This window comes from Trichomycterus rosablanca, chromosome 1, assembly GCF_030014385.1.
Source record: "Trichomycterus rosablanca isolate fTriRos1 chromosome 1, fTriRos1.hap1, whole genome shotgun sequence".
Classification (NCBI taxonomy): Eukaryota; Metazoa; Chordata; class Actinopteri; order Siluriformes; family Trichomycteridae; genus Trichomycterus; species Trichomycterus rosablanca.
In genome coordinates, this window is record NC_085988.1 from 31,596,889 (window position 1) to 31,617,920 (window position 21,032).

The following is a 21,032-nucleotide window of genomic DNA, read 5'->3' on the forward strand; positions in this document are numbered from 1 at the left end:
GTTACATGCACAGTAACTGTATCTAAAAGAATGTTACACAATACAAAGGAATTCTGCTTAATCTACAGTCAAGCTGGAAAGTCTGCACACCCCTTTCACATTCTCTATGTTTTATTACATTACAGACACATTCTATAATAGATTGAGTAATTTTTTGCCTCAAACATCTACACACAATCACCAATAATTACGAAGTAAATTACTTTCGGGCTTGACTGTATAACTTTAGGATGGCCAACAGGGACTACAGGAACCTTTTGTGCATGACAGGGCTTTAATCTTAAAAATATGTATGTCTGTCAACTAAAAGCAGGTTAGGAGGTTTGACTATAATCGTTAAGTTTTTAGTGAGCAAACGTAAAAAAACACAGAATCAGCCAGGCATCCATTCAACACCTGCAAAATGCACCAGATTACAGAGTGCAAATCTGTTCACGGATTTTACAAGCAAAGTTTGTGCGTTTGTGCTTGTGTGTGTATGTTTTCATACCTATGTGCACTATTTCCATTTGATTTCCTATTATAAATTAATTAATATAAGAATTGATTAATTCACTGTATGTTTTACTACTTCTCATTGCCTGTTTTAGCACCTGATTCATTGGGTCGCCAGTCTATCACACACACACACACTCACACTTAGGGCAAATTCTAGTAGCTCCAAATAGCCTGACTGGCATTCGGCTGGAGGATCACCCTGATCACCCTGAGGAAACCCACATGGACACAAAGAAAATACCCATACTCCCACACTGAAACGACCCTGGCCACCCGGCCGAGGAATTGACCCCAGGCCCTTCTTGCTGTGAGGTGACAGTGATACCCATTGTACCACCCTGATTCTTATATGCAAACCCAATTTCCAGAGATTGCTTTGTAAATTTAGTTATTCCCAATGGCAGCATGCAGACACACAGCATTGCACATAGTGATATTATGGCTGCATGCACTAGACCATAAAACCCAATTTATGGAGCCCCCGACTAACATGTTAACATTGCCTAAGAATGTTGTTATAAATTCAGTAGTACATGTTCAACTATTATATTCTATAATTTCCTTACAGCAATGTGTAATGTGCACTTGTCTAACCTACTGTTTACAACTTGTAAAAATAGTGGATTCCTTTATCAGTACTATTTTAAAGGTGATCAAGCACCATACATTTTTGGTCTTTGGATATTGCATGGCTGTACACATAATTGTATGCACCTGTTAGCAAAGAGTGTTGCCAAAATATCTTATTCTATTTCTTTTTTGTCCTCTCTGTTAAGCTGTATTTTGTTTTAGATTGGTGGGTTTATCTGGGTTTCTCAGCTAAAGAGCACATTCTATTTCCAGATCCTTAAATTTTAAAGTATTAATGCAAAAATGACCCCCTTCTTTGCTGGACTGTGTAATTGCTGTCTACTTCTTCCCAAATGTGCACAGCTATGACACATATATGTAGGACAGTGTAACTAAAATAGACTGACCCCTCTAATAAGGACGCATTTCCGCTTCATGGGTTTTTATTTATTTGTTGATGTTTTTTTTGTCCAAGCATAAGCTTACTGTAATCAACATAAGAAAATGTAGTAAGGCACCATTACTGATTTAAAGAAAGGTTTTTACTGTGAAAAGTCAGAGTTACAGGTTGTTTGAGTTAGAGTTTTGTGGTATTGGCTTAGGTTTAAAGCATATCCACATGCTGATAGCATTGTTGGGAACAAATTCCTGGGAAATCTCCTCCAGCTTTTTCAGGATTTCATCCGTGACCTCAACCAGCATATGACTTTCACCTCAATTAGCATTAAACTCTGTAAAACTGTGTCTGATTACTCTTGCCAGACTTAGAACTTGCTTACTCATTACTGGTCTAAATATAGACCTGTGAAAGCCACGTCGTATATTGAAGCAGTATGTTTACTTCAAGTTACATGGAAATGAGTAATACAAACAGAAAAAATAAAGTCCATACGTTTATTACATTGGGTAGACGAAATATGATGCATGGTTTATTGACAAGCCCATTTCAGAACAAATATAAAAAGAGCAATTATTTACCAGCATGCAATTTTCTGTCTGTTTGAAGATAAAGCACCCTATAATCCCCAAACTAAAAGATGATTTATTAAAGTGTTTAGATTTGCTGTTAAAATCTGATAAAGTTTGTCTTTTTAACTGAACTAACACAGTATTTGTAACACAGGTAACACAATAATCGTCCTGCTGGCTATACTTTAATAGTGCTTTATTTCACTATAGCGTAAATTAGTTAATTCATAGTTTAAGACAATTTTAAGTATATCCCCCAACCAAGACAAATATCCAGAAACTGTAATAAAAAAATGCATTACAGTTTCTGAATATTTGTCTTGGTTGGGGAATACACTAATAACAGGTCTAACTTTTTACAAGGTCAGTTTATTACAAGCTAAGATTTAAGCAAAGATTTACACCTCCTCACCACACCTTCAAGCCCAGTACAGAGATGTATTAGTTGCTTTGCACTATATATGTACAACCCCAAATCAGAAAAAGTTGGGACGGCATGGAAAATACAAATAAAAAAAAAACACAGAGTTTCTTACATTTACTTTGACTTTTATTTGATTGCAGACAGGATGAACCTGAGATATTTCATGTTTTATCTGCTCAACTTCATTTCATTTATTAATAAACATCCATTCCTGCATTTCAGACCTGCAACACATTCCAAAAAAGTTGGGACGGTAAAGCATTTACCACTTTGTAATTTTGCCATTTCTTTTCACCACACTTAAAAGACATTTTGGCACTAATTTAGTGTTTCAGCTTTTATTTTATTTTTATTTCTTCCTGCAAACACGTCTTTAAATGTGCAACAGTACGGGGTCGTCGATGTCACATTTTTCCTTTCAAAATTCTCTATTGGGGACAGGTCAGGACTGCAGGCTGGCCAGTCCAGTACCCGTACCCTCTTCTTCCACAGCCATTCCTTTGTAATGTGTGCAGCATGTGGTTTTTGGACTTGTTGCTGATAACAGTCTGGATGGTCCTTTTCGTCTTTGGTCCGGAGCACTCAGCGTCCATTTTTTCCAAAAAAGACCTGAAATGCTGATTCATCTGACCACGAAACACGTTTCCACTGTGTGATGGTCCATCCTAGATGCCTCAGAGTCAATGCCGCTTCTGGACATGGTTAACATAAGGCTTTTTTTTTTTGCACAGTAAAGTTTTAAGTGGCATTTGTGCATGTAACTCTGTATTGTAGTGCTTGACAAAGGTTTGGAAAAGTAATCCCTCACCCATGTGGTTATATCAGCTATTGTTGAGTGGTGGTTCTTGATGCAGTGTCGTCTGAGGGATCGAAGATCACAGGCATTCAGCTTAAGTTTGTGTCCTTGGCCTTTACGCACTGAGATTCCTCCCGATTCCTTGAATCTTTTAACCATATTATGCACTGTAGAGGGAGGAATATGCAAATCTCTTCCAATCTTTCTTTGAGGTACATTGTTTTTAAACATTTTAATAATTTTCTCACACATTTGTTGACAAACTGGAGATCCTCTGGGCATCTCTGCTTATAAAAGACTCAGCCTTTCCTAGATGCTGCTTTTGTACCAAACCATGATTACAATCACCTGCTATTTCACCTCATTACTAGCCCTTAATTGCCCCGTCCCAACTTTTTTTAAAATGTGTTGTGTTGCAGACCTGAATTGCAGGAATGGATGTTTATTAACAAATGAAATGATGCTTATAGCCCAGCACCTCTAGCCACTACTAATTTAAAATGCTATAAGGACTTGCTGTTTACAGGCTTAGAAGTAAAGCTATTAAGTGTATATCTGGCCTGAAGGCTCATTTTTCTGTTTCTTACAAAAAAGATGGTAAAGTGCAGCTTATGCTAAATTCTAGGCTGGAGCTTCTTTGAGAGGAGCATTAATTTACATAGGATTTAGCTCAAATTCACTTCCACTGAGACTTTGTAAGCAGTCTAGTAGCATTTAATTTTGTTTTGTGGTCACACCTTATCTGGAATTACTGATTGTGACCAGTCTGCACCAGTCTTGTTATTTTCGTCTTTTTGGTTAATATGCAGTAAAATGTAATTTGTTTTTGAAATTTTTAATAAATAGAGTTGCTGTGGGAATGTGGAACCCTCGTAATTAAAAAAAAAAAGTCTATGCCATATATGGACAATACAGTACAATGCCTTATTTGTCATTTAAACATATACAGATGTACAATACTCTCTTTGCATATCCCAGCTTGTTTTTGGAAGCCGGGGTCAGAGCATAGGGTCAGCCATTGTACGACGCCCCTGGAGCAGAGAGGTTTAAGGACCTTGCTCAGGGGCCCAACCCCGGGATTCAAACTCTCAACCTTTTAGTTGATAGTCCAAAGCTCTACCCACTAGGCTACCCATTGTCACAAACATCAAACACTGTCCCAAACATATGACAAACATCATAAGCTAAAGAGAATCAGTGTCAGTGTACATCATGAAGTTTACAAATCTGTAATTCATGGCAGCACTCTCATTTTAAAACCTTGTCTGTTGTAGTTTAGACAAGCCAAAGTATGCTAATTGTAAACTTTGGGAATATAAAAAGCAAGGCTGTAATCACTATATTCAGATATGCTCAGATAAAGATATTCCACTCACTGGCTTTACGTAATGTTAGGATCTGTCAGTGTTTCCATCGGTTGTGGTTGTTGATATGGCACTAATGTTTTACTGTGGCAGGAACCCCCCCAGCAGATTTGGTCTACGGCCTTGGAACAAACTCACGTCACCACATAACCAGCTGCCACACTGTGTACACACATTTATACATTGTAGTGTACACAAAACAAGTATGTGTAAAACTATCAGAATATGTTATTTGTATATTTTATTGTATTATTTATTTATTTATTTGGATTTTAACGTCATGTTTTACACACTTTGGTAACATTCATGACAGAAAAGGTAATTACTCGCTACACAAGATTCATCAGTTCACAAGTTTAATGTCAAACACAGTCACAGACAATTTTGTATCTCCACCATCTACACCTCACCAGCATGTCTTCGGACTGTGGGAGGAAACTGGAGATCCCAGAGGAAACCCATGCAGAAACGACGAGAACATGCAAAAAAGGCACAAGGCATGACAGTGTAGTATTGGCCTATTTTTGGAAAATGGCATGATACTGAGGTCCACTGAGGTTTTAGAATCTCCTACTGTATACTTTTCTTTTAGTGAACATATACACCGATCAGCCATAACATTAAAACCACCTCCTTGTTTCTACACTCACTGTCCATTTTATCAGCTCCACTTACCATATAGAAGCACGTTGTAGTTCTACAATTACTGACTGTAGTCCATCTGTTTCTCTGCATGCTTTGTTAGCCCCCTTTCATGCTGTTCTTCAATGGTCAGGACTCTCCCAGGACCACTACAGAGCAGGTATTATTTGGGTGGTGGATCATTCTCAGCACTGCAGTGACACTGACATGGTGGTGGTGTGTTAGTGTGTGTTGTGCTGGTATGAGTGGATCAGACACAGCAGCGCTGATGGAGTTTTTAAACACCTCACTGTCACTGCTGGACTGAGAATAGTCCAACAACCAAAAATATCCAGCCAACAGCTCCCTGTGGGCAGCGTCCTGTGACCACTGATGAAGGTCTAGAAGATGACCAACTCAAACAGCAGCAATAGATGAGCAATCATCTCTGACTTTACGTCTACAAGGTGGACCAACTAGGTAGGAGTGTCTAATAGAGTGGACAGTGAGTTGACATATTTAAAAACTCCAGCAGCGCTGCTGTGTCTGATCCGCTCATACCAGCACAACACACACTAACACACCACTACCATGTCAGTGTCACTGCAGTGCTGAGAATGATCCACCACCTAAACAATACCTGCTCTGTGGTGGTCCTGATCATTGACGAACAGGGTGAAAGCCGGCTAAAAAAGTATGCAGAGAAACAGATGGACTACAGTCAGTAATTGTAGAACTACAAAGTGCTCCTATATGGTAAGTGGAGCTGATAAAATGGACAGTGAGTATAGAAACAAGGAGGTGGTTTAAATGTTATAACTGTATGTTTATTGTCAGTGTATTGTTTTATTTGGACCAGTGGCAGCAACTGAACTGATTAAGTGGACATATTTTTAAGATTGTTCAGTTGTTTGGTTGGAATTTAACATATTAGTCATTTTCCAAAACTGTCCAGTATAGACAGATGTGCATCCAGTTATGGTGCTTAACTTGGCCCTGTGAACAAATGTCTTGGTTTTAAACTGACATAACACAGAAACTATCCAGGCTCACTGACTCTCATCTTGTTCTCCTTTTTACTGAGTGCTCACGATGTTTGAGAACGATTCCTGGACTAAGTGAGCAGCTACAGCTGACGATTGTTACGTTTTGCCAAAACACATGCAGAGACCCAGATGGTGCTAAAATCCAGATCTGTGATGTACAGACAGCGGGAATAATTTGTTAATAATGCAGTTAATATTTTTCTGATACATCTAGTGCCATTAAGTGTTTAGTGTTAGTGTGTTTAACATGTAGCATATGTTTAATTTTACAGACGCAGTGCAACATGACAGGTTTCAGGTTTCTAGTTGCAAAACCACAAATGCATTGGCAAATAAATATGTTACATTTACAGCATTTAGCAAATGCTATTTTATCTAAAGTGATTTACAATTGTGATGAATACAATTTAAGCAAATGAGGCTTAAAGGTCTTGCTCAAGGGCCCAACAGTGGCATCTTGGCAGATGTTGGGGTTGAACCAGCAACATTACAATTACCAGACTAGTAACTTTAAAATGACCTTTCCCATTAATTACACTGTTTAATGGTTTATGAACTGGGGACACTAATTGTTGCAGTTTTGGCATAGATGGACTAAGATTTCTCCAGATTTTCTGAATCTCTGTACATATTATATATGGTAGATGATAGATATGACAATCTTGCTTGCAAATTCTGAGCCTTAACCACAGAGTTACCCCTGTCTATTATAGAACAGTGAAAAATAGGACATAAAAAAGAGCAGACTCAGTCAGTGAGACCAACCTACATTGAACAGTGGAACATATTTGTTGTGATGCTCTCACCTTTCTTATTAATTACACTTTTTAATGGTTTAGGAACTGGGGACACTAATTGTTGCAGTTTTGGCATAGATGGACTAAGATTTCTCCAGATTTTCTGAATCTCTGTACATATTATATATGGTAGATGATAGATATGACAATCTTGCTTGCAAATTCTGAGCCTTAACCACAGAGTTACCCCTGTCTATTATAGAACAGTGAAAAATAGGACATAAAAAAGAGCAGACTCAGTCAGTGAGACCAACCTACATTGAACAGTGGAACACATTTGTTGTGATGCTCTCACCTTTCTTATTAATTACACTTTTTAATGGTTTAGGAACTGGGGACACTAATTGTTGCAGTTTTGGCATATATGGACTAAGATTTCTCAAGATTTTTTTAATCTCTGTACAGTATAATGTATGGTAGATGATAAATACAACAATCTTGTTTGCAAATTCTGGGCCTTAACCACAAAGTTACCGCTGTCTACTACAGTAAAATGAAGAATAGGACATAAAAAGAGCAGACTCAGTCAGTGAGACCAACCTAACTTGAACAGTGGAACACATCTGTTGTGATGCTCTTACCTTTCTTATTAATTACACTTTTTAATGGTTTAGGAACTGGGGACACTAATAGTTTTGGCATAGATGGACTAAGATTTCTCCATAAAAAAGAGCAGACTCAGTGAGACTAACCTAACTTGAACAGTGAAACACATTTGTTGTGATGCTCTCACCCTTCTTATTAATTACACTATTTAATGGTTTAGGAACTGGGGACACTAATTGTTGTAGTTTTGGCATAGATGGACTAAGATTTCTCCAGATTTTCTGAATCTCGGTACAGTATTATATATGGTAGATGATAGATACAACAATCTTGCTTGCAAATTCTAAACCTTAACCACAAAGTTACCCTGTCTACTATAGTAAAGTAAAGAATAAGACATAAAAAAGAGCAGACTCAGTCAGTGAGACCATCCTAACTTGAACAGTGGAACACATTTGTTGTGACGGAGTGTGCTGAAAAAAAAATGACTGTAATTCTGCTCTCCATCACTGCTGCAGCTGTCCTAGCGATTAGCACATGCCTGAGTGATTTAGCAGCTGTGTTAAATGGAAAATCCTCTAGGCTTCTGCGGGCATTGCCTAGGCTGCACATTAAAACACACTATTTTTCAAAAGAAACTAATTCAATAAGCTTTATTTAGTTACAGTTTCGACAAAACCACACACAAACTACACTCTGTTTAGCGCAGCTTAGGTCAAAAAGCAGGATAAACTGTGTCCATGGTTCGTTGCTTATCCAGTTCTGGGTGTATTAGAATGTGAAGCAGCACATAACTTTCAGATGAAGTAGAAAGTGAACTGACTTATCGAATGTGACTTTTTGGCACTTCTTCCAAATGATAATTCGATAGGCTTGTACTTTTCTTCAGCTGTTTTTCTGGTGTCTGTAGTGAGTGAGTGTTGCCCTTTGCAGTATTTGTGCTGACACACTACAGCTCTGACCAGAATAAAGAGGTTAAATAAGGTTTCTAGAATTTAGCAGATATAATACACTGGACGGAGCCTCTATCTAATGCAGGGCATTATCAGTAACTTGATTATACATTTACTCACTCTGTCACACTCAGGTACTGTTTAGAGTGATTAATCCCCATGGTCATTGGAACAAACCTAATGTTATAACTGACCAATATTTTTTGCAGTTTACATTTTTCTCCCAATCTAGTGGATCCAATTCCCTGACTGTAAGTTCCTTCACTGATGCACACCCCTACTCTGATCCAGGAGAGCCACAGGCTATCATGCTTTTACTTTTCCTATTAATTACACTTTTTAATGGTCTGGGAACTGGGGACACTAATTGTTGCAGTTTTGGCGTAGATGAACTAGATGAACTAAGATTTCTCTTTGAATCTCTGTACAGTATTATGTATGGTAGATGATAGATACAACAATCTTGCTTGCAAATTATGAGCCCTTGGTTTTACTTTGTTAAACAACCTCATTATCCCTTGTTATTGACTAGAAAGCTAGTTTGACTGTACATGCATAAAAAACTGTGATATCTTTGGAAAGACAACCCAGGCTGTTACCTCATGATTTTTTTTGGTCAGAAGTAATCCAAGAACAACCAAGAAAACATTTTTGCCATGAGTGAGACGCTGCTGTAACTCAGGGGTCACTGTCCACACGCCAGTGCATTACATCACCAAAGTTTTGGCTGATTACATGAACAAAGAAAACAGACAGACGAGGGGATTCCTTTAAAACATGAAACCATGTTTATCACAAAGATTTGCCTATAAAGATCTCTAGGATCTCTGTAGTGACTTCTGAAGAGTGAGTGATGCTCTATAAAAGACTTGCATAAATATTTTCTACTTGCTCCCTGATCTGCCATAACTCTTGAAGTGTGACTAAGGGAAATGACATGAAACAGTTATAAACAGCCAGAAATCAACAAGTCTGCACATCAATGCCGGAGAGGAGTGAAATTCAAATGAAAAACCACAACAGTTACAGAATTCATACACTGCCTCATTAGTTATCTCAGAACAAAACAACTATAGCTAGAGTGAAAAAGACAAAGTAAAAGAAACAGTACAAAGCAGAACATAAATACATCATTGTTAGGAAACAAATAGTGTAGACAGTCTGTTTAAAAGTGTGCCATACAGTTGTGACGAGTCAGACTCTTACCGTATGGCCATGCCATCAGTGGGGAAACCAAGAGGAAGATGATAAGAAAGAAGATGAAGAGCAGGGAGACGTGGGGGTGCGTACGGCATTGCCGCTGGCTCTGCCTCTGCAGCTGTGCCGCTGAAGGCATGCTGCTCTCTGGAGTGCTGTTTACTTTCTGAGCTCAGCTGGTTTGACATCACCCCTCGCTCTGTCCTTCCCTCCCTCTTACACTCACTCTCTCGCTCTCGCTCTTGCTTTCCCAAACACACCGCCATTCTCCCCTTTCTTTACTCTTAATTTCTATCATATCTTTTTTTTTGTTTGTTGTGTCAGTGCTTTTCATTCACTCTGTCTCTCTAACTTCCTCTTTTCTTACCAAACTGTCTTGTACCTTTTCAGCTATATATCTCTCTCTTTGTATGTGTGTGTTTGGATCAGTCTTTCTCTTTTGGCTTCATATTACATCCTGCCCTAATAAGCTTCTTCACTGTGAACTCAGGATGGACCTTAAAAACACTACTTTGCTGCTTTTGGGGAAGTGTCATTACCACTAAATGAGCATAGATTGCATGTGCAGATCCCATTTAAGACCAGACACACAGACTACACCAAATATTTTACAGTATTTACTTTTCCTATTCCTTCACAGTGCTCAGTTACTTTGGCTGGATTAAGCTTTTACACTCTTATGTCAGACATAACAGTATGGGGGGTGCATCAATGTCTACAGCATGTGTTACTTTCATGTGTGAAGATGCCATTGCCACAGAGGCATATATTGAGATTTTAGAGAGACATATACTGCCATAAAGGCTATGTATTCTCCAGGGAAGTCCATGGTTATTTCAGTAAGGCAATACCAGGCCTCATTCTATATTCTCTACAACAACATGGTTTCATAGATTTTGGGTCTGTGAGCTCTCTACATAGAGAGCATTTACGTCATCTTACACGAGAAGAAGGCTGTTTGAATTCTTAGATGCCTTAAAATGCTGCCTAGGTAGGTACCTTAAATTTGTCCGGTATTTTGACTGAATAACAAGGGTGCATCCGATGCTTCCTTAGTGGTGAAGGCAATCCCAGCATTCAGTGCGGCACAACTTTTCTCACAAAAAAATTACAAACATGGCGGATAAATGTGGAGCAACGAAGAGATATTTTCATATGTAAATAAATGATCATTTTTTTTCAGTTTGTATGAACGTGTACAAGTGTCATTTATTTGCAAATTCGGGTTCTTCAGTGACAATTTAGCCGTTTTTGGTACATGGAGGGAGATGTTAGTTGACATGCTCCCATTGGTTTGAATGCCATGCGGCTGACTGTGTTAGCTTAGTAATCGAAAACTGATGTAATTGTTGTCTAAGTAGTGTATTCGGTTATCCTGACTTAATTAATAAATAATTACTTCTCTACTGAGGAAGCTGCCTAGCAGCTCACTAGGTTTTCGAACAGACCCACAGAGTGCATGTGCTTGGTTGGTCTGCCTTCAGCACAGATTTGTCACCTATTAAAAATATATGTGTGCCAAAAAGTGGAAAATCACACAGCAATAACTGTGGATTGTTGAGCAGATGAAGTCTTGTATCAAGCATGATTGGGCAAAGATTTTACTTGCAAAACTGCAACAATTAGTCTCTTCATGTGGTAAATATCTGACTCTGTCCCAGCTGTCTTTGAGTGTGTTGTAGGCATAAAATCCTAAATTACCTTATATTTACCAAATAAAATAAGAGTGTTCATTAAAACATGACATTTGGGTTAGAATTTTGTGAAAACCATTTGCATCTGAACCATTTTTACCCTTTTACATTGTCATGGCCCATATCCAAATCTTGTACATGTACATATAGAAAAATTTTATATATAAAATGAATACATGTGTGTGTATATATATAAATTTTTTCACCTGCACTTTGATGCTGCGCCACCTAATCACTTTAAATATGACCTTTTAATACTACAAAGTCAACCACTTTTCAACTCAAAACAAGGTTTCGGTTCTTGTGTGGCAGCATGCCTCTTTGCCCAGATTTGAACTGAACAAGTTTAATCGTGCCAACTCAATAAATATTGCTCTGAAGTCTAGAAACATCGAACAGATTTTGAAGAGCTTGTTGAGTTTTGTTCATAAGACAAATTATACGTTCAATAAAATAAAAACATTTAGAAGCATTAAATGTGTTTTACTGGGTGCATTTTTTAATATATTTTGAAGTATATATTGCTTTGAGTCAGAATCAGTGTTTACCAACAGCGTTGTTGAAAGGTCTGGGGTCTTCACATGTGGCCTCTCCCAAACATCTGCAATATTTAAATAAATATGCATAAAAATTACAATATGCAAAATCAAACTACTAAAATCTGAAAAAGTTGAGTAAAACTGACAAAGATACATTGCATCGTACTTGTGGCGCATACATCATATAGCCAAAGGTTTGTAGACACTTTTTGGGTTTGACTTATATAAATAAATTTACATTTGGTACAATTTGGTATAATTACAATAGACATTTAGTATAAACCCTAATGCTACTGAGTACAGTTACAGTCTAGAGAAGTGTGTGCTTTCAGCCTTTGGCAACAATTTAAGGAAGTATGTGTTTATGCACAAAATAAGGTTAATAAAAAATGGTTTGTTAATCTGATGTTAAAGCTCTTTACTGGCCTGTACACAGCCCTGATCACAACCCCATTAAACTTACTTAAAACTGCAAGCTAGGTTTTATAACCCCACATCAGTGCCAAACTTCATTATTGCTTTATTGACTGATTGGAGGTAAACCACTGTCACATATCCAAAGAATAGTGGTTGGTATAAAATTGAAAAGGTCAAAACCTCAACTATTTAAATTGCTTCTGCGTCTTTAGTGAGCTGTTTAAGAAACACATATGGATGCAATGTTTGGTTGGTACCACAAAGGTATTGTGGTTTCTTCCCACTAAACAAAATGAAGTTTCATTGGCTGTGTTAAATTACACAGAAGTCCAGGTGTCTATATGGGAAAAAAACAAGTCAAATTGTTTACAGTCATTGAACCACGGTGAGGATGGAACCCAGGTACCCAGGACACTTGTGCTGTGCAAAACCTACGCTACCTGTAGTAAGGTTTTAAACCAAAATGGCAGCATATGGTGGTGGTGGGCATTAATTGCAAATGCCGAGTTCAAATAGGAACTGGATTAGTAATCGAAATGTCACTGGTTTAAGCCCAACCACTGCCAGGTTGCAACTGTTGGGCCCTAAAGCAAGGCCCTTAACCCTCAATTGCTTAGTCAACATACTGTCACAGCACTGTAAGTCGCTTTGGATAAAAGCATCTGCTAAATGCTGAAAATGTAAATGTAACAAAAATAAACAGCTTAAATGGAATTTAGGATTCCAAACACAAGACAGACCACATGTCTAAAGCCTACAAAATTAAGGACTTTATTTAGATGTAGAATTGTTTATCATTTGGGGCTGACTCTGCCTTCCGGGAAGACTCATTCATGTTCTGAATGTAACACAACTGGGTTGTTTTGATTTTAAGTAAATTAAAGTATACAATGTGTAATTTCAACCAAATTCTGAGATGATTATGTTGTTAGCAATAGATTTTCTTTATGATGGCAGATTAACTGAATAGTAAACATTACACAGTGTGAGAGGATAAATGGAGTTCACCAAGCTGTCAGATGTTACAATGAATTTCTGGCATGTTGTTTAGTTTTACCAGTATTAAAAACTGATTTGCTCATGAAAAGCCTAGTAAAGTTCATTTTGCATAGACAACAAAGGTAGGTCATCTAATTTTTGCATTATTCTTTTGATCATAACTCAATGCTTATGACTTTGCTGCTGAATCTGAATCTAACATACAGCATACAAAAACAAACATTTAATTTTTATTTTCAACAACAACTTTATCCTGGTCGGGGTCACAGCAGATTACACTGGGAAACACTGAGCGCAGGGCAGGAATACCATTGACAGGGCACCAATCTATTACAAATAGGATTTTAAAAAAATAACTAGCAATCAAAACTGACATGTCTTATTCACAAAAGTATTCAGACCCTTTTAATTGTTTTGTAGATTTGATTTAAGTCTTCTTGAATACATCACTACAAGCCTTGCTCCAAAGCCATTCCAGTGTTGTTTTAGCCGTATGCTTTGGGTCAATGTAGGTATCAGCCAGATAATGCTTAATATATATATATATATACTGTATATATATATATATATATATATATATATATATATATATATACAGTATATATATATATATACACACACACACACACACACACACACACACCAATCAGCGATAACATTAAAGCCACCTCCTTCTTTCTACACTCACTGTCCATTTTATCAGCTCCACTTACCATATAGAAGCACTTTGTAGTTCTACAATTATTGACTGTAGTCCATCTGTTTTTTACATACTTTTTTAGCCTGCTTTTACCCTGTTCTTCAATGGTCAGGACCCCCACAGGACCACCACAGAGCAGGTATTATTTAGGTGGTGGATCATTCTCAGCACTGCAGTGACACTGACATGGTGGTGGTGTGTTAATGTGTGTTGTGCTGGTATGATTGGATTAGACACAGCAGCCCTGCTGGAGTTTTTAGATACCATGTCCACTCACTGTCCACTCTATTAGACACTCCTACCTAGTTGGTCCACCTTGTAGATGTAAAGTCAGAGATGATCGCTCATCTATTGCTGCTGTTTGAGTTGGTTATCTTCCAATGCAGGGTAAATTGTGGGCTCTTATAGACCCAGGTGTGTACCATTCCAAACTATGTCCAATCAATTTAAGTTGCAATAGTTGGAGATCATTCTCAAGAATAATTAAAGCAATCGTGATGTACGTGATTACTAGGTAAGTATATAACACCTTTATTTGTCATATATACAGTACATATACTGTACATCTGTACAGTGCAACAAAATTCTTTCTTTGCATATCCCAACTTGTTTTGGAAGCTGGGCTCAGAGAGCAGGGTTAGTCATTGTACGGCGCCCCTGGAGCAGAGAAGGTTAAGAGCCATGCTCAAGGGCCCAACAGTGGCTCTATGGCAGAGCTGGGATTTGAACTCTCAATCTTTCAATTTTACTTAATTTTAAACCTTATTTTATGAGAAATTAATGCACAATCCTCACGCCTATAAACATTGCTATTAAGTGGCATGGAGTTCATACTATCATCTATCATGCTGTTTTAATGTGAACTGGCATGCTTCACTTTATTCATAATTTTTCTACATACATTAAATCTCAACATTCACGGCTTACCTTAGGGTTTGTGCTTACCCACTGTGGCTGCCAAAATAAGAAAGCAGACAGCTTGCCAAAAGGTCTGAATAAACAGTAGTTATTGTGTAGTAAATAAAGGAAGTCACTCAGCAGGAGGCTGCAAATTGAGCCTGGAGTGGAAACAGGAGAGCAGTAGCTGTGCCTGAATGTAAAATATTAAAAAAACAAAGCATGGTTTTGGGAGGTGGGGGGAAAGCAAAGTACCTGGAAAAAACCCAGTCAGACATCAAATAAAGATTTTAGCTAAAGACAGAACAATGCCATTCATTTTTCATGGATGCTAAAACAGGATTAAACAGTTCACAGCACAAAAAAGCAATGTCTACTATATTTGTTACCATTTTTTTTTTAACCTTTTTTCTGTCATTGACCAGATTAGTACATTTGGAGACATTTATGGCATTTAGCACACAATTTTATTCAAATAAACTGTAGGTGTTAAGTTACAAAATACAATTAGGTTTGTCAGTGACAAAACTGAAAATGTTTTCTTCGTATTTTCTATCAGTTCAAGCTATTTAACATATTTTAGTTTAGTTTTTATTGCATTTTTAGAAGGTGTCCCAGTTTTTCTGGAATTGGGATTTGTAAGATGTGGATTTATGCTTACCCTGTCCAGAATAAAATGGTTACTAATGATGATTAAATTACATAAAACTAATACATGGTTTGCAACATCTGGATGATGAGTGGCAATGTGTAAGTAAGCATGTACATGAGTAAACTGTATTTACAAATATCAGGTGCAATATATGTAATCAATAAATGAATATCCATACCTGTCAGAGTGGCTTGGACAGCTCGCTCAAACAGCTCATTATATCATGATTACAATTTGAGTAATAAACATAATTCTGTGCAAATCTGGCATAATGCTGTTCAATAAAGTGTTGCAGTGCCATGAATGAGAATTTAAAATAAACTAGTGCATACCTAAACATAGCCAATACACACTTTTAAAAAATACTAACATAGATACAGTACAGTTGTTAACCTTGGGGTCAGGACCCTGACCTGACATGATAGTGTCTGCTCTGGTCAAATTGATCACTTTCTAGTTTTTACTGACAAGGGCTGATGCAGGTTCTGATGGACAGACAACCATCTCCTTGCAGAAATGTGATGTTCATCTGTGCATCGTCACCAGGAAAAGCCAACACAACTGCTTCCAAAAATTCCACAAAAATGAATAATGAATTGAGTAATTGTAAAAATAAACTGTTGTTTATTTGGATGTTCCTTGTAATTTTTTAATCAGTTGAATTACGTTACAATTGATGTGGTTGCTATTCACTGCTATAGAACTGAAGGTTGTGGTAAACCTATATTTTGATGAAAATGATAAAATCAGTTTATAAACATTTATGTGTGATGTAAATAACAAAAATGCGTCACTTCTCTTTATCAAATAAAACATTCAAATATTTTCACTATTTCTACCCCTTAATAGGGCAACGTATCCTGGGAGATACAATCCATAAAATCTAAAATACACAACATATTTAAACATTTTTTTGGAAATGTTATACTTAGGTGCAAAAAAGGTAAGAACTAACATTAAATTATTTTTTTTTTACAAATAATCTTCCACTCCTGCCTGTTTAAGAGTTAATTTGGTGCTTCTTTCTTGCTTATGACAATATCCCATATGTGAAGGTTGGTTTTCTTTCACTCTGATGTAATCATTTGTGTAATTAGTTAGTTTACACATGCTGGGATACACTATGTGCAAACATCAGTAATGAAACTATATTTAAGATGCTGTAGTTCACAGATTTTCTGAGCTTTAAAAGGTGGTAAAAACTTGCTGCTTACCTTTTGGTATTCCAGAGCTGTAGTTCACAGTTAGCATCTGGTACAGAGCACATTTTTTTCATATTTGTAATGCAATGGTTTATTACAAACCAATAGAGGTATAATACAAACCAATAGGGAATACATTTAAAAGTCAATGTTTTAATACACCTTACAAAAGAAATTAAATATAATGAAGAATAACAATAATAATTTATTATTCATTAATTGTTATTATATTTTAAAAGAGCAAGATCAAACAATGTTTATTTAACACCAGATGACATATTTATTACACCATATTACTCACCATGAGCTTTTCCAGAACCACCTAACTGTTTTCAGCCCTTTATTGCAGCCATAGCAAACTGAGTCCAAGCAAGCAGTTGGCTAATAAACATGATACTTGTTTTGATTTAATTATGTTTCCAATCTGTCCAATATTCCAAGTGTGAATCTAATGACAGGAGTAACATTTAATTATAGCCCAAAGAAACAAGTCAGTTCATGTTTTCCTTGCAATCTGTTGAATGTGTAAAGTGTAAAAAATTCATGTTTTTAATTGTGGAACTTCTTTAATTAAAATGACACTCACACCTACCCAGTAGTTCAGATATCTAAGTTTCTTAAATGTCATCATACGGAACAATGTAAAGAATTTGCTGATATTAAAGAGTAGAACTGAAGCACCTACTATATTTGTGGAACTGGATTTTTTTTTTTAAAGAAGGTGAAAAGTCAAAAGATGTGAGCAAGCTGAATGCCCTCATATTAATAATTCTACCTAAATAAACACAAATAAAGCAGATCATTAGTAAATGGAACTTCATTGGTTTTGGATTATCCCCCTGTAAACTTGAATTATTTTGCCTTACAGACTGTAAACTAAGGATCATTTTTGTTTAATATAGTATAAAGGAAAAAAAAAGATCAAGAGAACAAAACTTACTCACTTTGTAATAAAGCAGTAAGTAATCAATAAAAAGAACAGAAAAAGAACAATCAAGATCAAATTCCACTACTATTGCTACATATTTTAATTTCAATGCAGGTGGCACCGTGGAATATTCTTCTAGCACACCAGTGCTGGGATTCTGAACTCCCCTAGTTCAAACCTCAGCTCTGTTACCAGTCAGCTGGGTGCCCCTAGCAGTCACAAATGGCACTGGCTGCAGAAGACAAAATTGGCCACTAGTCTGCTGGGTGAGTAAAGACCGGTCCTCAGATAGTGCTGTAAGAACCCTGGTTAGTAGCCCGAGGTGCCTGTACAGAAGTGAAGGAACGCAGTGATAAGTGCTTGACTTACGTGAAATTACCAAAGTATGGACGAATAAGAAGGAGTCGGTGTGCATGTGTTGGAGGAAGCATGTGTCTGACGAATATACGCTTCCCGGACATGATCAATGAGATGTCTAGGGTATCCAGTGCCATCCTCAACAACATACTTTTTAAAGATCTATTTGGTTAATACATTATGGTTTTACAACCTTTTTACTGCTATAAAGTAGGTACCTATACACATTTGAATTTAAGCAATGATCTCAAACCAAATTTCAATATTGATTAAGCAGCTTCATAGAACCTAAACTGAAAAAAATTGTTTGTTTGCAAGACCACGATTCTGATGTTTTAAAATATTAGGCAAAAATATGCATTTGTCTATTCACATATTATTTTCAAGATGTAATTTGTTACACAACTCTTGGATATGTCTTGTTCTATTGTGTTTCATCTGTAGAGAATCCTTGGAATTTAGTTCAGTGAAAAAATATATTATATAAGTCTCAGAGATTTTTCTGGCTTAAAACCAATAAGACGAGGCAATGTTTGTTAAAAGTCTTGACCAAAAAAGTTCAGATTATGGACCTTCACTAAAAAATGTAAACACAATTATACTGTGACAATCTCGCTTTGTGTAAACAACATTAGTAAATGAGTTTTATTCTTGAAAGTGTATACAGAGCTTACCGATAACTATTCCTGTTTATTATAATAAATAAACTAATACTATGTTGTACTGTATGGATGCAGTGTTAACAATACTTATATATTCTCTGGTCCTAGTTTCCAGTCATTTGGTGAAGTCAGGAAAACTAATGATTGTGCAACTGTGCGCAAAGGAATTTCCATGAACACATGTTTTAATGAGTTTGGTGTGGAGGAACTGCAGAGGTGGGCACAGAGCTCTGACCTCAACCACATGAAACACCTTTCGGATGAATTGTAGCACTGATTATGAGCCAGGCCTTCAAGTCTAACATAAAAAATAACATTTTTATTAGCCATGCCAACTGAAGCTCTTATCACAAAAACATTTAAACTGTTTTACACAATACATCAAATTATAACACATATGCAAACAATAAGTAGTACAGGCTATAATAAAGCCAAGATCTATCCAGGTAAATAAGTTACCCATCTTTAAACTGAACTCTTTTCATGTTTGCTTAAGCAAAATTTGATCTTGGACAAGACTTGCTTGCATAACATTATGCCATTGTCATTCACTTATTTGTCTTAATACATTACAAAAAGAAAAGCTACTTTTTTTCAGATGCAGTGGTCTTTGGGACTGTCAACAATAACAAGGGGCTATGCTTAAATTTAAATATAAAACCAGTATGTTTTTTACTTGTAAATGGTTATCTTTACATAAAGATGCTGCATGAAGATGTTAAGTAGTATTATTTGATAAGTGGATTCTGTCTCAGTGACCATATGGATGGTATTTTTATCAGTTCTGTTTGTGTCTTCTGGCTTGTTCATTATCTCTCTAATTGTATTAATCCATCTTGTTGCTGGCCATCCTCTTCCTCTTTTACCTTTAATTCTTCCAAGGATCTTTTTCAAATAATTGGTTACTCTCATAACCTGTCCAAAATAGAAGAGCTTTAATCTGCTTATCTGGGCTTTTAGTGAGGAGTTAGGTTTGATTTGGAAGATGATCCATTTCTTGGTCTTTGTTTGGAAATATAAATCTTTACATCTGAAGATCTTCCTTCTTCATTCTTGTTTTGCCATGTGCCAGTATGTGCTGTATTTCCTGACTGCTGGACGTTAATAACTGATCTAAGAAGGCAAAAGCTGTTCATAACATCATCATTTAAATCAATGTTGAAGTTAGTGATTTTTTCTGTTGTCATGACTTTTGTTTCTTCATATTGAGCTGATGTCCAAACATTTTCACTTTTATGATTTTCCTTATAATGCCTTCCTGTTTTTCTGCTATGAGTGTTGTCATTTGCATATCAAAGGTAATTGATGTTTCTTCTACCAATCTTGAATACTCAATAATTTTCCTTCAGCCTTGCATCTATCATTGATCAGCGTACCAATTGAACAGGATAAGTGACAGATTGCAGCCTTTTGCAGTCTAACTCCTTTGTTAATGTGGATCCAATCTGTTTGTTACTTTTCTGTCGTAACTCGTTAATCAGTGTACAGATTCTTTATTAAACATGAGATGCTCTGGTATTTCTAAGGATGTTCTATGTTGTTGTTTGTTCAACACAGTTGAAAGCGTTTCTGCAGTCAATGAAGTACATGTTGACTTTCTTCTTGAATTATTTAGCTTTTTCCATAATCTAGCCTACACCTGTGATAATATTGTGGCATCCGCCACTGTGGATTAGGGGGGTGGAGCGGGTTTTACCCAGCAGGACTTGCGGCCGTGGTGTAAATATTTGTTTCATTCTCTGTTGTATGGTTTGTCTATGTTATTTGGCGTTTTGTTTAACATCATTCGTTTATACATTAGCGTGTTTATTTATGTGTTAAACCTGAATTTACCGTAACCGTGGGGCGAGGTGATAAGAATGGTGTGGCTATGCTAATGGGTGTTGTTGTATAAGTGTATGCGCGTGTCATGAACCGTGTAACCAATAAAAGAGCTGTTTCTTTTGTTACCTTTTAAAATAAGACTCTAATCTGAGAGGAATAATCTTCAGCATAAAGTGCAAAAGGATTGACGTCTGTATTATATAACTTCAGTTAGGCATGCAATCTGTAACCATGTGTCCTCTCAGTAATCATTGCAACAGTTTGTAAAACAACTTTTTATATCTTGTTGGTAGTGGTGTATCTGACTTGTAAACCTACAAACTAGTGCTAGTAGTGCTTGGTGCCCTGTGTAGTTGCTCGTTCTGCCTTGCCTGTAATTC

The 21,032-nt window shown here is 36.7% G+C and overlaps 1 protein-coding gene across 1 annotated transcript in view; it reads right to left on the reverse strand.

Moving 5' to 3' along the window:
* Positions 1–9,933, reverse strand: part of pamr1b (peptidase domain containing associated with muscle regeneration 1b) — a 53,240-nt gene extending 43,307 nt beyond the window's left edge. The window contains exon 1 of the mRNA XM_062991337.1: positions 9,791–9,933. Within this exon, the coding sequence (XP_062847407.1) occupies positions 9,791–9,920 (130 nt within the window). The 5' untranslated portion in view covers positions 9,921–9,933. The remainder of the gene's footprint in view (positions 1–9,790) is intronic.
* Between the last annotated feature and the right edge of the window lie 11,099 nt (positions 9,934–21,032).